Here is a 14,753-nt window from a genome sequence, read left to right as displayed (position 1 = left end):
CATCAGCATTGCATCACTTATTTCAAATAACTTTCATTTTGTCATTTTGCCAGATTAAAAGTTCTCGAAAACCTGCTTGACTGGTTTCAAGAACTTTTCGAGAACAGTTTGTTTCTATTCGAATGCAGCATTGTCAGTCTTTAGTGAACTAGACGCATCTTTACTGATATGCAATTAGGTAGGTCAAAGCAGATGCTGTCAAAGTGCATGTGCAAGAGTGTTTGGAGTGGGCATTCCTGGGTTATGTTGCCAAGAAGGGAGTTTTGAGCTTAATGCACACTGCAGCTATAGCATATGAAAACCAGCACTTTACTCATTTTTTAGATACCGCAGGGCTTGCGCTAATGCTGGTCATAGCCTATTATAATTTCTACCATATATTGCCCTTGTCATGACAAGTTATTTTTATTGTCCAGCAATATATTTCCTCTGTGTACAATCAACATCTCTGCCAAGGACAACAGAAACAGTATGATTGGAAACTGCAGAATTCTCCATCTGCAGAGGTGGCTGGCTGATTGCCGTATTAGATGCTTTGTGAGCTGGCATTGATGTGTAAATCTCAACTCATCTGCAAGCATACAAAATAGGCTTTGGGATACTTTTACCATAAGAAGAGAGACTAAAATGACTGTTGCCTGTGACATATGGCACATGCCCATGACGACGGATCGGCTAGGATTCCCTATGAATACAACATCAAATAGCTTTATATTCCCACTAACTTGATAGTACATAACACTGATATGTAACAAAAATAAACAACAAAGTAACTGAAAAACGAACAGGTCTACTACGATTGAGCCACAAGGGGAAAGATGGAAACATTTGTGTTAATTGTATGAAGAAAATGTGCCTAATATGTCATCTTCCCAGCAGCAACAATATGAACATGCACAAACTAGCATTGCTCTTCAGGCACACCCCAGGCTGCTCACACCATTTTCTACAAGATCTGAAGCCCAACAGGCAAAAGGGGTGAATACCTTCAGCATAAAAGAAGAAAGTTATTCTATTCCATATCCTCACATGAAACACAGCAATATTGTTACAAGCCATTTTCATACATTGAAGGCATCAGCAATGTGATGAAGACAATTGAAGCACTCATGTTCTTATTTCCATTGCAATACAAACCTACACTTGGTCATATGAAGGTGCATGTGCCAAATTCAACTGTGTACTGTTATGAGGCACATGGAACAGACATTCTAAGGAAGTGAAATATTTGTAATGCAGTTACTTAATTTGTCCAGTCAGAAGAACAATGCGCTAAATACAAAAAAAAACCTACAGGCCCACTATGCAATGCTTTTGCCAAACTATCCAAAACTTCAATGTGTGCAAGTCCACAATGACCAGGAAAAGAAGTAAACAAATTTCTTGAAGATGGAATGAAAAAGAAATGTTGCGACAATTGAGAAATGAGTTCTTTGCTTTCTATTGGCACAGGGATAGACAGTCGGTGGGCACAATTTGAACTTGAACTCATGGCAGTGTTGCAGGGCCAAATACCACTCATACTTCCGAGAACCGTCGGTTACAATGCTGAATTGGAAGGGAAACTTTACAAATACTTCTTCGGAAGTTCAAGCATCTGACCAGTAAGTATAGTTGAGCATGACTAGGGGAAATATGATCAATTTCACAAATAGCACCATTCCAAAAGAACTGGCACACTGCATTGATTTCTCAGGTGACAACTATTTTTCGAAAAGCCTCTGCGCGCGTTAATACAACCTGAGGCAGCTTAAATCTAGGTCACATGGAATCGAAAAATACAGCAGCGGGTGTAACACTTAAATTTGCTATATCTCGCGAACATGAGCGAAAACTTCAATTTGAAATGGTTTGCTCGAAAGGAAAACTCACGGCCGTGACACTGCTGCCCATCGCCAGTTGTGTGAATAAAAAAAAAACATCTGCACGATCAATACAATAGACAGTTCGTTGATATTTGAAGCAGATCGTTAGTGGATATCAAGAAATGTGCACTGGATAAGAGCGAAACATCTACCCGACTGACTGACGGAAGTAAGGCTCACAGGATAAGTTTTCTCTATCTGCACCGATAATGCAGCACGTATTGTGCAATTAAATCGCCCGTAATGCGCAGCAATTACCGCACTCGACTGAAGTCACCATCGCAGCGACGCGCTATTTATTTCAGGACCACGTAGCCGACACGACGACAATGGCTAATCTACGTTCGAGAGTAGCTCTTTCAAAAAAGCAAAAACAAGCAACAGTGTGACGTCACATCCTGCGAAAAAGAGCTGTTCTCCTCTCTCACCTTCTCTCAGCTCACGCATGCGCAGCGATCACGGAGCACTCGGGGGCGATGTTCAGGTTTCTCGGGAGGACATGAATGGTGATAGCTAATGATGGCGCCAGTTCACACCAAATCGAGTAGCAGACGTACGTGAATGCTCTTAAAAGTCGTCCTTTGGCGTTAATTTGTTGTGCTGACGCAACCGATCGTATAACATTTTTGGGAGCTGATCAGACTGAAGCAAGGCTTCATGGCTGCGACGGTGCTGTTTGAAATCAAGAAGAAGAGTCGAAGCCCTTTGACGAAGAAGTCCCCGTTTCCACTGGTGTTTCACTTGGGAACTGACAAGTCGAACATTGTCACATGGCAGATTTACCGCGGCGTGCTCAAGCCCGATGGCGTCGTAGTGACGTCGCAGGAAGACATGAAAAACTTATACCACATGGTACGTGAGTCTCCCTCGGCTCACTTGCAGGCGGTGACAATTTTCGTACGCAGGACGCACCTCATTGAGGGCTGTCGTAAATGAGTAGGGTACCGCTGGGTGTTTGTGACTTGGTGCATTTAGAGAGCGTACTCGTTCTGTGATAGTATGCACTGGTCCTCTGCCGATTTTCTTTTTCTTTAAAATGCAGTGTTGTCCCTGTGTTTCAGATACGTGTCCACTTGTGTTACTGTAAAAAACGATCAAGAACAAACAAACCAAACTAAAAGTATCTCGCACTTTTGAAAACAAACCATGTGGCAGTCACTGATTTAGAAGTATGCAAGTTGCTTGCCCGATAATGGCCACGCAAAGCAAGAAACAAACGTGACATTGCGTTGATTTGTGGTGTACATGTCCAAGAAAGAGCTATCACCAATGTTTAAACAACAAAATGCATAGTCACGTATAGGTACGTACCTGTTGGTACAGAAAAGAAGGCAGTACCTTTGCTGTGCCTTGTGGTAATGCCAGCCGTACGTGTCACAGCATACTTTGTCGCTGACGTCAGAAAACTTCATTCATGAGCCATCGAAGGAAAAGGAGCACCCTGGTGCCTGGTGTGTAGTATATTAAACCACTGTATCCAGTGAAGATCGAAGCACGTGGGGCAACTGCAAAGTTAAATCACGAACATAACCACATTGCTTTAGTCCTTCTCTGTGGTTAATGTTAGTACAGGAAACTATTAATTGAGCCCAAAGGACTGCACCATGCAGGCTTGTGCAAGAGCAAGTTGGTTAGACACAGCAAGCAGGCCATATTTTTTGTACGGTGAGTCTGTCACAGATCTCATTCGCTGTGCCTGTGTCATGCATGATTGGCAGTGCCGCAAGTACAGGTTATGGGTTTGTGGCTCGTGCTATCATAACGTTACTTTACCACACATCACAGGAAGTTGGCACTTTCATTTGCTGTTTTTGTTACATAACAAGTATTTGCTTGCCTGATTCAGAGGCACTTCTAAGTAGTATATCATGAGCTTTGCTCATGCAGCGTCCAATTCTGCATTGGATAATTGGCGTGCTGTCAGAGCCAGTCACAATGGTGCCACTTATAATGAACATTACATTATAAATGAAAACAGTGCAGCCATCAGAATCTGTATGCAGATGCAGCAGCATCTGGCTGCTGTGCAGCAGACACTCTATACGCTGCCGAAAATGAAGCTTTGCCACTGTGTGGCTATTCGCAGAATAGATGCGCATTGTCTAGACAGTGTGCAAAACTTAGACAATGTGCCAGGAGTGATGTAGCTTTGTTGTCCTTTTTTTTTTCTCTTTAATATGAGAGTAAGGAGGGCAGTTGTCGTCACCATTCGCCTGTGATGGCTGCCCTTTCACACATGGTTAGCCATTTAACCCTTAGTACTGGCCTGTATTCATCATGGGAGGTTGTACCAATATCTACAATGACGAGTCGCACTCGTTCAGCCGCTGTTATACTGCTGCCACTGCCAAAGACGAGTTACGGTCAGCATTGAGAAAAAGCTGCCTTCAGGGACAGCTTTACTTTTATTCATTTATTTACCTATTTTTGTTCTAACAGGAAACCAATTACGTAACACATTTCTTGAATCATAACGACAAAAAATTATGCCTAGATAAATAAATTTGGTAATGTTGATATGCTTTACCAGAATTAATTTGGGGGTTTGCAGGGTTAGTATAGAGGAAAAACAGTTATAAATTCTTCAACTTAATAGAATGAAGAATGTGTAACAACGCTTAGAGTAAAGGTCTCTCGGAAGTTGTTGAAACAAAGTCTGCATATGTCTTGGGTACGCAAGTTTCGGATGCATGAATGAGCCACACTCGCACGATGTGGTAGAGTCAACATTCATCACAAATGCCAGAATCTTCTAAAAACTGTTGATGTGCTTTCATTTCCTTGTGGTGCAGGACTACCTTGAGTGGCTTGCTCTGTCAAAAGCCTACAGCACAGTAGTTTGGTGCGCACGAGGCCTTTTATTATAACTTGCAATAAAATTAAGCAGTGGAGATGTTTACAGAGACACCACTGTAGACTAAATTGCTCTAGACCAAAGAAGAAAAGAAAAGCAATTTGTAAAACTAGCATGATTTCGTTTTTTTTTCATTTTCAGTGCTGACTTTAAACACTCATGCAGGGAAACCAAAGACAAATATTCAATCAATCTAATTTGTTAGGGTACCCTTTTAGAAACCTTGCAATGTTTGTTTTTGGCCAAAAGATTACATTGTTGCTGTGACGGTAACTGCTGCACAATTTTGTCTGCAATTAAGATGATGAACACCATGATTTGCATAAGATATTGTTTTGGGTCATGTCAGTAATCTCAGAGGCCATGTTCTGCTTGGCACTACAAGCCTAACGGGCTAGCCATGGACTGGCTCTGGCCAGGTAAAGCGATTTTTGGTGGGGCCCGGTCTGGCCCTAATGTCCTCGGGCCTAGGCCAGGCTCAAGCTTGAAGCCGCGGGTCAGGGCTCGTTCACTGATGAGTCTGTTAGGTTGGATCTTCAGACACATGTGGGCGCTGTGTATAGATCCAAGGTGTTCTCTGCAAAGCTCAAGTGACAAGTTAGAAAAACTTCCTCTCGATTACCTTAGCCAACATTAAAAACAAATTGCGATTCTTTTTTGTTTAGTATTATTTATTTTTTGTTTGTAAGAGGTCTTCTAATTATTTTTGTTGCTACAAAAACAAGCTTTTTTCTCACGAAAGAAAAAATTGTACTACAAAACGCTCTTAATACGGTTACCACTTTTTTGCAATTGCACTGTTTGACCTCTCTTGATACAATTATATTATTGCAACTGCATCATTTTAACTCGTTTTTATTTATTGCACCACATTGATGATTGCTGTAAAGTCACTGCAGTACATATGAATGGCTTCAACCTTAACAGCATTCGCAGTGTTCTTCGTGCACCTTAAATTTATTCATAACAATTGCTTTATCATAGCTGTGGCAAGAATTCTACTACAATTGCGCCGATTTTTTGCTTTGTATTTAAGCTGCTCCAGGACGAGCCGTGCCATGCAATCTCGGAGGCCACGGCAAAAAGGAGTTGTGGTCAACTCCAGGTGGCGGTTGCTACCACCTTATGCAAAAAGGGCTGTCGCGTCTCCTGCCATTTATAAAGCTAGACAAGCTATACCCTTACAAAAATCTACTTTCAGTTTCAGTTAACTGTGTATGGTTCATTTCGACTAGAAAATCGATTCAGTGTCTATTTCTAACGAGTACATTTGGTAGAGGTCTAATTGGCTAAAATGCACCTGTATATATGGTCTGCCTGTATTTAAACCCTCCCTGTAAGAACCCTAAGCAGAGGGTTGACATTTATGAAGAGATAAATAAATAAATAAAATCTGCTCCGAAGCAGTCTTGCCCATTCCCACCACTCATGGGCCCGGCAGGGATGGCATTACATTTCCCACCTTGATTTTTCTTTGTGCCAAAGCTAGCATATGGCCATTTTAACTTTCAGCTGCTTTTGGGGCATGCCGAGACGGCTTTATAGTGGCCATAAGCATTCAGCCCAAATTACTCTGACATAGGACATGAGACTGGTCTAGCTGGTGCTCCATCCTGTTCCACACGGTGTAGCAAGATGAATCACTTTCACCGTGCGCTCAGTCGGCCCGGCTGGAGCAGCATTCTGGCTTCTGCTGCTGCCATCGGTGTTGCGCGTGCACGCATTAGCGTTCTTATAGAGCGTCTGTTTGCATACCACACCGTGACGCATGTACACTGGTCCTGGTCGAACAGGACAGTGGACGTGAAGCTAAGTAGCGTTGCGAAATGGCAAAAGATTTTCCCGTCTGTCTCATCTCCTGTGTCATCGAGGTGTGATGCCAGCAACACCGTTGTCAGCATGCCTCACGCGACAGCCTAGTTGCTGACACAGCAGACATCTGTTCCCGCAGGGCAGCAGCAGTAGTCTCGCGTGCGGCGTCACGCCATGCTGCCTCCACGTGTTGTTAGAACAACGCTGAACCTTGTTATCGGCGGCAGTGCATTGCGTTTGGGCAAAACTGTCGCTTATTTTACAAAGGCGAATAATTCCTGGACTTTACAACATGAGGTGTTGAAGCTGAAACATGAAAAAAGCTGAAACATGAAAAGCTGAAACATGAAAAAGCTGAAGCTGAAACATGAATTGAAACATGAAGCTTTAACTAATATACCTCGCGAGAAATTTTTAACCCGAATTTTGCTCCTGTCAGTCTTTTCATGTTAGCTGCACATGTGCTCTCACGGAAAAAGTTTTTTGCTATGTTTTATTGTCACTTGATGCAGTTTTATTGAAATGTCTTGGAATACACCACATGAGCAAGGGCAGTTTCTCCAAAAGAGCACTGCATGGGCCCCAAAATTCGGCCTGCGCAGTTCTTTACTGCAGCGTACTTTGAGTCAGAGGTGTGCACAAAGAGGATTTCAGGCTCCCTTAGATAGTGTCAAGAGGGTTGTGTGAAATGGTAGCACCAGTGCGTTATTTAGGAAAATTCAGTGATTTTGGTCAAACTGCATTCCTATTTGTGTTGTAATGCAAATACAGTAATACCTCTTTAATATGTACCTACTTAATAAGTAATTCCATTTTAAATACAGTTGTGATGAAACCCCCACCCTGTTGCCATTGCCCCTAATGTATTGGCTGACCACTTAAGCCGTAGTCTCTTAATGCATGCCAGATGGTTAGTGTGTAATATTTAATTTCTTGGTGCGTACAAGCGTGGAATCAGCAAAATGTAAGCGTAGACCATAGATGGAGAAATTGCGGCACACGGACCTTTCCCGGTCTGCCATCACCACCGAGAGAGATGTGAAAACATGGTAGCCATGACGTGTTTCCTGCTCCCATAACTTCTAGCAGCTCCACATCATCATCATGGGTGACGACACGGATGATGGCGTTTTCCGTATCTGACACGGCTAGTGCGTTGACCGGCACCAAGGCATTTGCAGAGAAGTTTGGCCTGATGAATAAATGGCTCGCAGCCTTGCTAAGTTTGAGTATGCTGTCGTCACTGCAAGGCTGCCACGGTAGCAAGTGAAAATCATAGTTTTTTTGCTGCTTGCTCGCAAATAAAACTTGTGTGCGTGTGTGTTTGAGTCAGAATTAATGTTTTTTTGTTTTTTGTTTTTTTTGGGGGGGGGGGCGCCAGTAAGTCTATGGTTGATCATCTGCCATTGTGGGTTAATCAGTACATCACTTAGTACGTGCCTGATGCATGTTCCATGCCAACTACGTATTAACGAGGTTTTGCTGTATTTATATCTTTAATTATTAGTTCTTGACACCCTATAATAAATTGCACAATATAGATCACAGAGCTGGTACTGTACGTTCTCACTGGTGATGCCAATTCTGTGCTAGGTTTCCACTCTTTCTTTGTTTGCCCCCTCCGGGTACCAATTAATTCTATGCATGGAAAATTTATATTTACCACATTTCTTGGAGCTTTAGAATCACGAAATGTTTTGAACATATGAAACTTGTGGCCATGGCTTCATTTTCTCAAGGTAATTCTTTCTGCTTACTAGAAGGAAGTGTTGAAAGAGTAAGCTCTGCCACTCTTGAAGACTGATTATTAACTGTTACTCTTTGCCATTCTATTAAATTTCACCCATTGAACAGTAGACAATGCTTTGTTAGATTTAGAGAAAAAACACATTTCTTGTTTATCTAACGATGCCTCACTGTTGGACAAAACTTGCCGAGTAACGGCGACTTCGAGGATGATGTAGGCCCTCGTCGGGGCGCGCGAGCGCCCAACTGCAGGCATAAATAAGGTTGCCTCCAATCCAATCCAATTGCATGAAAATGCACCGCTCTGTTTATGTTTATGCAGCAACATCGTGGGAACTTGCTGCATGTGAGGTGGTGTTTTGAGCATGAGTTCCAACGTTTTTTCAGTGTAATGTATTCCTAGCTTTGGCTCTAACATTATTCCTTTTGTTGTGGCAGCAATTGCGCTGTTTAGCTATATGGGCTTCAATGATGCGTGCACTCCTGCTTAGTGTTCGGCTTGAGGCATGCGCCTCACATGTAAAGAAGAGAGCAGTGAAAATACAGGACTCTGTACGTATGGTGACAGAACTGTACCCCGTCGCTGCCCTTCTCATTTTGTCTGGAGTTTTGTGTGAGTTCTCTGTTCTTCAGATCTGTGACACTGTGTCTTCCTTCTTGTATGCCACTAGCTCACCGTTCCTTCCTTCCTGGTTTTCTTTCCATGTATTCAGGGATACTTTGGAAAAGGGACCCTGTCACGTTCCGCTCCGAGGTTCAACGCCGACTACAGTGCCGAGGACCCCATCGAGGAGAGAGCGATGAGCTTCCACAGGTAAAAAAATATAAATATACCTGAAACTTGCTGCAAACGGTGCAAGGTCTGGTGTCTTATTACAAATACACATTTATGGAAATCGCAAACCACTATTCATTCACCAGTATGTAAAGTACAGTAATATATAAAAAAAGATATGATACTGTGGCTTTTTGAAAAAAATTAATTGCATGTGTTTCTGAGCTATCAGTTGCTGTACTTTTTTTTAAGATGCCAAACAGAATGGTAACTCCTGCTGCTAGGGGTATATAAACGAGAAATATTTGGTTTATTGCTATAGAGCTCCACTTTCCACTTTGTTAATCTCATGATGCTCACTGTTGTCTTCATTTTCAACTTTGTGTGCAAATGCATGTGTGTGTGTATTTTTCTTTTGTTCTCTTTATTTAATCCCTTACCATATATTAAACTTCTAGTAACATGCCAAGCCTTTTGCTCGGCTAATCTCTACAGTTGCTAAACTTTCCGTCACTATTGCGCACATATTCTTGACCATACTGGTTGATGCATACTGTTTCCTTGGGATGCATTCATAGAATATGCAAGTTGGGTGCAGGATGGGCATGCTACATGGTGCAAATAACATTGCGGTGAGTGTTCAAGAGGCTGTTGTCCGAGGCTAGTGGTCTGGCAAAACACAGTGCAAATTTTCTTAGCAGTTTAGCTTAAATGATCCTAGATGCAAAATGTATCTTTTTGTCCACTACTGTATGTAGGGCACAATGTCACTGCCTTATGATACATGTCTGCACTGAACATCACGTTATGACGGTGTAGGGCATTATGCATCGCAAGGTCAATGGGGCATGCACTGTACAAAAATGTTGACAAAAATGCAGAGCGAATTGAGCAAGCCACACACGTGCAAACTAACCATTCATGCTGCTCTTTCTCACTCGCAAGATGTGTGGGCATGAAATGGTATACAGACATGTTTGCAAGTTTTGAGCAAAACCTTGATGCATGGTGACCTGCATGTTTCTTCCTTAACAACATTCAAAAAAGAATTTACGCTTAGTGTGACTTTGATATTGCTCAGGTTTCGCACTAAGATTGCATTTTATGGTCACGATCATTCAGTATGAAAGTTGTCAGAGTTACTTGCCTGGTTTGTCAAGAGAAAGATGTGAAGTTGCCTTCACGTGAACTCCCTGCCATTTGTAGTGTCCAAAACATGGTGACTATGGCAGCCGTTTGTGTTGTTTCCAGTATGACAAAGTGCACACTGTGAGATTGGTTTTTGTTAACCGCTGGGTGGTGAAATCTGTACATCACGAGGGACAAAGGCAAATTCTAATGTTTTTCTTTCCTTAGCAAGCCTGGGAGTGCTGAGTGATATTTCTGCAAGATGGCGATTCTGGCTAGTTGGTCAAGTCACATGCTGAATTTTGTTTTAAGGGCAACAGCAGAGACAAGCAGGGTTAAAAAATGAGAATGTGATAGGACAAGCACTTCACTCGCAACTGCTTCAAACAAAATTCAGCTAAGCAACATATTGAACGATCAGGACCATGAAATGCAATCTCTCTGTGAAATTTGAGCTATATGAAAGCAGTGGTAACAACAAACTTGTTTCTAAAACCTTTTAAGGGAAAAAAACCCAGTGACTATGTATTCTCTGTCATTAAAGGTACATAGCCATGTGTCGTGTGCAAATGGCTGGATTTTCTAAATTGTGGTAATGAACTAGCTGATATGTTTCTGTTATTTTCCACAGAAGCAAATAAAAACACCTACATTAATGTCTTTTTTCCCCAAGATACGGGAAAAAGAAGAAAAGTCCAGCAAAAGGTGGCATGTAGTTCAGAAAGTAAAATGTTTAGTACGCATAAATACATTGTCAGCCAAGAACAGGGCAATGAGGCTTGTAAGGGTAACTCCCCTTTCTTCAGTAGCCTTCCTCACAAATGTTAGCCATCAACATTTATCAACATCAGTAGTATCATGAGGGTTCTACTGATTTTTATACAGCCGCTGCCAGCAGTCTGTAGGTACTTGTGCAAGCACTGTGGCGCCTACATTGAGAATGGACATCATGTCTTTACTAAGTTGTAACAATGGCTGCTTTCACTGTATTCTAGTCACTGTAGATGTCTTTTACTGGAAAACAGAGAAAGCTTCATCGAGTGATGTCATAGCTTTCCTTTTCCTCTTGGGAACATGGTTGTTAACAACAATGTTGCAGTTACTTGAAATGAAGCTGTATTCTATGCCAAAACCGCTACAGATTTTGGCTGTGCACAGAGACAGCCAAGTTCTTTCTTGGGGATCTTTTGAGCTGGAAGAATGGTAGGCAAAAGCTAAAAGGATAGCTCATCACAGGACAACATTTGCACTTCACATTCATGGAGTGCAAATCTAATAAGCCCATGTGAGCAAAAGAGTAATTTGTTGGTGGTGCCTCAAGGTATGTGCTCATTTCAAAATTACTCGAGAGTATTGCCTACAGCTTCTAGAAAGGTGTGAGTGCCCATGTGAATATAGACAAGTATGCTGCACATTTCGATGCTTGCAGTGACCAGAAGTGCTTTTCGTTGCATTATAACTGTAAGTTGTTTGAGCAGCAACATCATTACATGCATTTAACTGAATCACAAATGTCTTGCAGGTACCAGCGACACAAGCAGCTCCGAGAAAAGGCGGAAGCAGAAGGAACTCTTGACTCAAACCGTAACCTAGACCCGCCAAAGGTCATTCTGGTCAAACTCCCCGACACAGACAAGAAGGAATCAAGCAATGATGTCACCGTCATCTCGGAAACGGGCCTTCGCAGACCTGTACCCAGAATCTTGGCTAGAGCGAAGAACTCGAAGTGCAGAGATAGAGAAGGTGGTAACACCGCAGATACCCACGATTGTCCGTATGAAGGAGAAGAGAATGTCAGTAACGGAAAAGTGGAAAACAATGAAGGAAGTGACAATGGTACTACCAGTGAGAAAATTTGCAGTATCGACGAAGGAAGTGATCAAGAGGCTGCTGTTGAGGGAACGGGCAGTACGAAAGCAGCTGATGAAGGTCCAGACATTTTCGAGTGCGACTCTTCGGGTGAAAAGATCACCGAGAGTGGAGAAGACTGTGCGGAGTCATCCTCTGTTGAACCACAGAATGACGATGACGGCAGCAATGACATTATTGAAGTGGACAGCCAGACAGGTACAGACGTTGTAGGGGAAGATGACAAATCTACCGCCGCAGAGGAGTCTCTAGACAAAAAAGGTAAAACAGACATGATGAATCCTGTTTTGGTCATCGTTCTTGATTTCATTTGGGATGGATGTCTCATGCGAGGCTTGTCCATGTCTGCCACCTAATGGCAAGTGAGAAACTGCTGGTGATGTACTTGTACACAAAGCAACAACTTTGGTAGTAAGGTGCAGTGCCTTTAATGGAAATCAAACTAAACTGCAAGAGAAAACTCGCACATTATAGCTTCAATTTAATGGGGTAAATTTCAGCTTTTCTTTGACATTTGATGTTCTAAGTTTTCTTGTGTGTTTGATTTGTGTTACTGCACCCCCTTGGTATGTCGTCAATAGAGTGTTTTGCTTGTCTATGTGTGTAAACGTTTATGTATTACTTAAGACACGGACTGGAGCACCGGGCCTGTTGGCTTGTGCCTCTTGTGTTCAGCGACAAAACTTCAGGAATGTTTTTGATGCAAAAAAGGGCCACAAGACATTCATGAAGGTTCTGTTAATGTCAATGGATTTACACCAGAAGCTAATAATATGAACATACCTGGTCATTCATTGCAATAATAGTTCTGTAGGCTCTGGTTGAGCTTAGCACCATCACAAGATGTCACTACCAGAGCTGGCACTTGTGTCTATGTTGTCGGTATGCCATAAACGCTAGTACAGAGGTCAAGACCATTGTCTAGAATGTGCGAACCACATGCTCCGGACTGCGTTGGTGAAGTGCTGTGAACTACAAAGTTTTTTCTCCCAACTTCAATAAACCAGTTCTCTAGATTTTCCTAGAATTGTGCAGAATGTGGCTGTTAAGATTGTAAATATTATTTCTGTAATGATGAAGTTGTGTTTGTGATGTGCACATAGACTGTAAATTTTGTAGTTTAAGTTTAAATCTAAGCTCATTTTAAAATATTCAGTTGATGAAGTCATGTCACAAGCTAAAGTGATGTTGCAGTGCAAGTTGTTATGCTAAACACACAGCCTCCTGCTGAAGCCGTATTCACAGAAGATGCCAGCACCGATATACTACTTTGTTATTGTCCAACGTTGTTTTGCACGTAGACCAATGTGCCAAGATTACATGGAGTTCATTTGAATTGTAAGGAAGATGGGCGCCGGACTTCCCTTACAAAATGCAAGTGTCAAAACAATGCACCACTTCACAGCAGCATTGTAAAAGATGCGAATAATTTTTTTTGAATGCCGTGAACTGACATAGCACTACAACACGTGCGCATCATTTGCAGTGAAGCGCGAAGATATGCGGCTAATTCTTATCTTTCCCCAAAGCAAAACTCACCCAACCACACACCACTGAGACTCAGTCCAAGGTTGCTCTGCCTACGGGCGGTTCCCGATAAATTTTTATGCTATACGCATGCGTAGTCAGCCGTTTAGCACCATGACCACTTTGTTGTGCTTGGTGCTAGGTATATGTCTCCCATTACGCCCTGATTTGGCCTTGCTGCTTTTGTTTGTGGTACAAGAATTCGTTTGTTTAGCTGGTTGCAGATATATACGTCATTCAGAGTGCAGAAACATTGACAGCCCAGCTAGTGGTACGGACGGCAGAATCCTAGTAGCAGTTCTTTGTAAATGGGCCCAGGGCATCCACATCCTGTCGCTTATTTGGCGAGATGTGTTCACTGCACTGCTGTATGGTTAAAATTCATAGCTTGCATGCTAAAGTGAAGGTAATTTGTGGTGTCTTGAATTAAAACATGCCATCATGCCAGCAATTTCACCGAATCAATGTCTTAGCGCGAAATTTTCTTAAATTTTGTCACAGTGATATATTTCCCTAAACAAGGCATAAGATTCCCATATCTAGGGAAATTTCCCCAGGGTTCGTAGTATCATGCTGGGGACATTTGGTGAAAATACGTTATGCAAAACCACTGAGATATTTATTTTATTATTTATTAGTAATACTTTCAAAGCCAGAGGGCATTACAGAAAGGAGTGGTTATTACAAACAGTAGTGTGTAGCAAATACAAGTTTAACGAAGAAAAGCATCTCAAAAGACACTGTTTAATTTGGCGTCAGTAATGGCAGCAGCGAAGGCAAGGTAGTGGTTTCATTCAGTTTTCTTTCGGGGACGAAAGAGTCATTATATACGTTAATTAAACAAGATGGGGCACCAACCTTACATTTGCAAGCATGATAAGAGCATGTGGGGCTACATTTATGAAATGCATTGTTTTCTTTCATTCTACGTGCTGCCTCATACTTTGGCAGCTGATTTGGCCACCAGACGCACATTCTCAATAAGTGTTTCGACCTCTCTATAGTGTGGTCCACTGTTAAAGGGAAATACACTAACCTGTGGCTGTCACTTTGCTGGTGCTCTAGGGGAAAGTGCTGGCTGAAGCTAGGCCAAAGTATTGCGCGGGTGCGGAGTGAGGTGTCAGCACCATCAACCAAGCAGTGGACCACACTGTTACACACGTGAACAGGCCGAACA

At 42.3% G+C, this 14,753-nt stretch overlaps 1 protein-coding gene across 2 annotated transcripts in view; it reads left to right on the top strand.

Annotated features, from left to right (window-relative positions):
• The window catches only part of Tsen2 (tRNA splicing endonuclease subunit 2), a 59,477-nt gene that overhangs the window by 18,401 nt on the left and 26,323 nt on the right, over positions 1-14,753 (top strand). The window contains exons 1-3 of one of the 2 annotated variants that reach the window (XM_070536018.1): positions 2,311-2,717; positions 8,991-9,091; positions 11,703-12,310. In XM_070536018.1, coding sequence (XP_070392119.1) covers positions 2,523-2,717; positions 8,991-9,091; positions 11,703-12,310 — 904 coding nt within the window. In that variant the 5' untranslated portion in view covers positions 2,311-2,522. Of the gene's footprint in view, positions 1-2,310; positions 2,718-8,990; positions 9,092-11,702; positions 12,311-14,753 lie in introns of those variants that run through there. The other variant, XM_070536019.1, reaches the window with a different exon arrangement.

The sequence above is a fragment of the Dermacentor albipictus genome, chromosome 3 (assembly GCF_038994185.2).
Source record: "Dermacentor albipictus isolate Rhodes 1998 colony chromosome 3, USDA_Dalb.pri_finalv2, whole genome shotgun sequence".
Taxonomy (NCBI): Eukaryota; Metazoa; Arthropoda; class Arachnida; order Ixodida; family Ixodidae; genus Dermacentor; species Dermacentor albipictus.
This window is presented reverse-complemented; position numbering and strand designations above follow the sequence as displayed.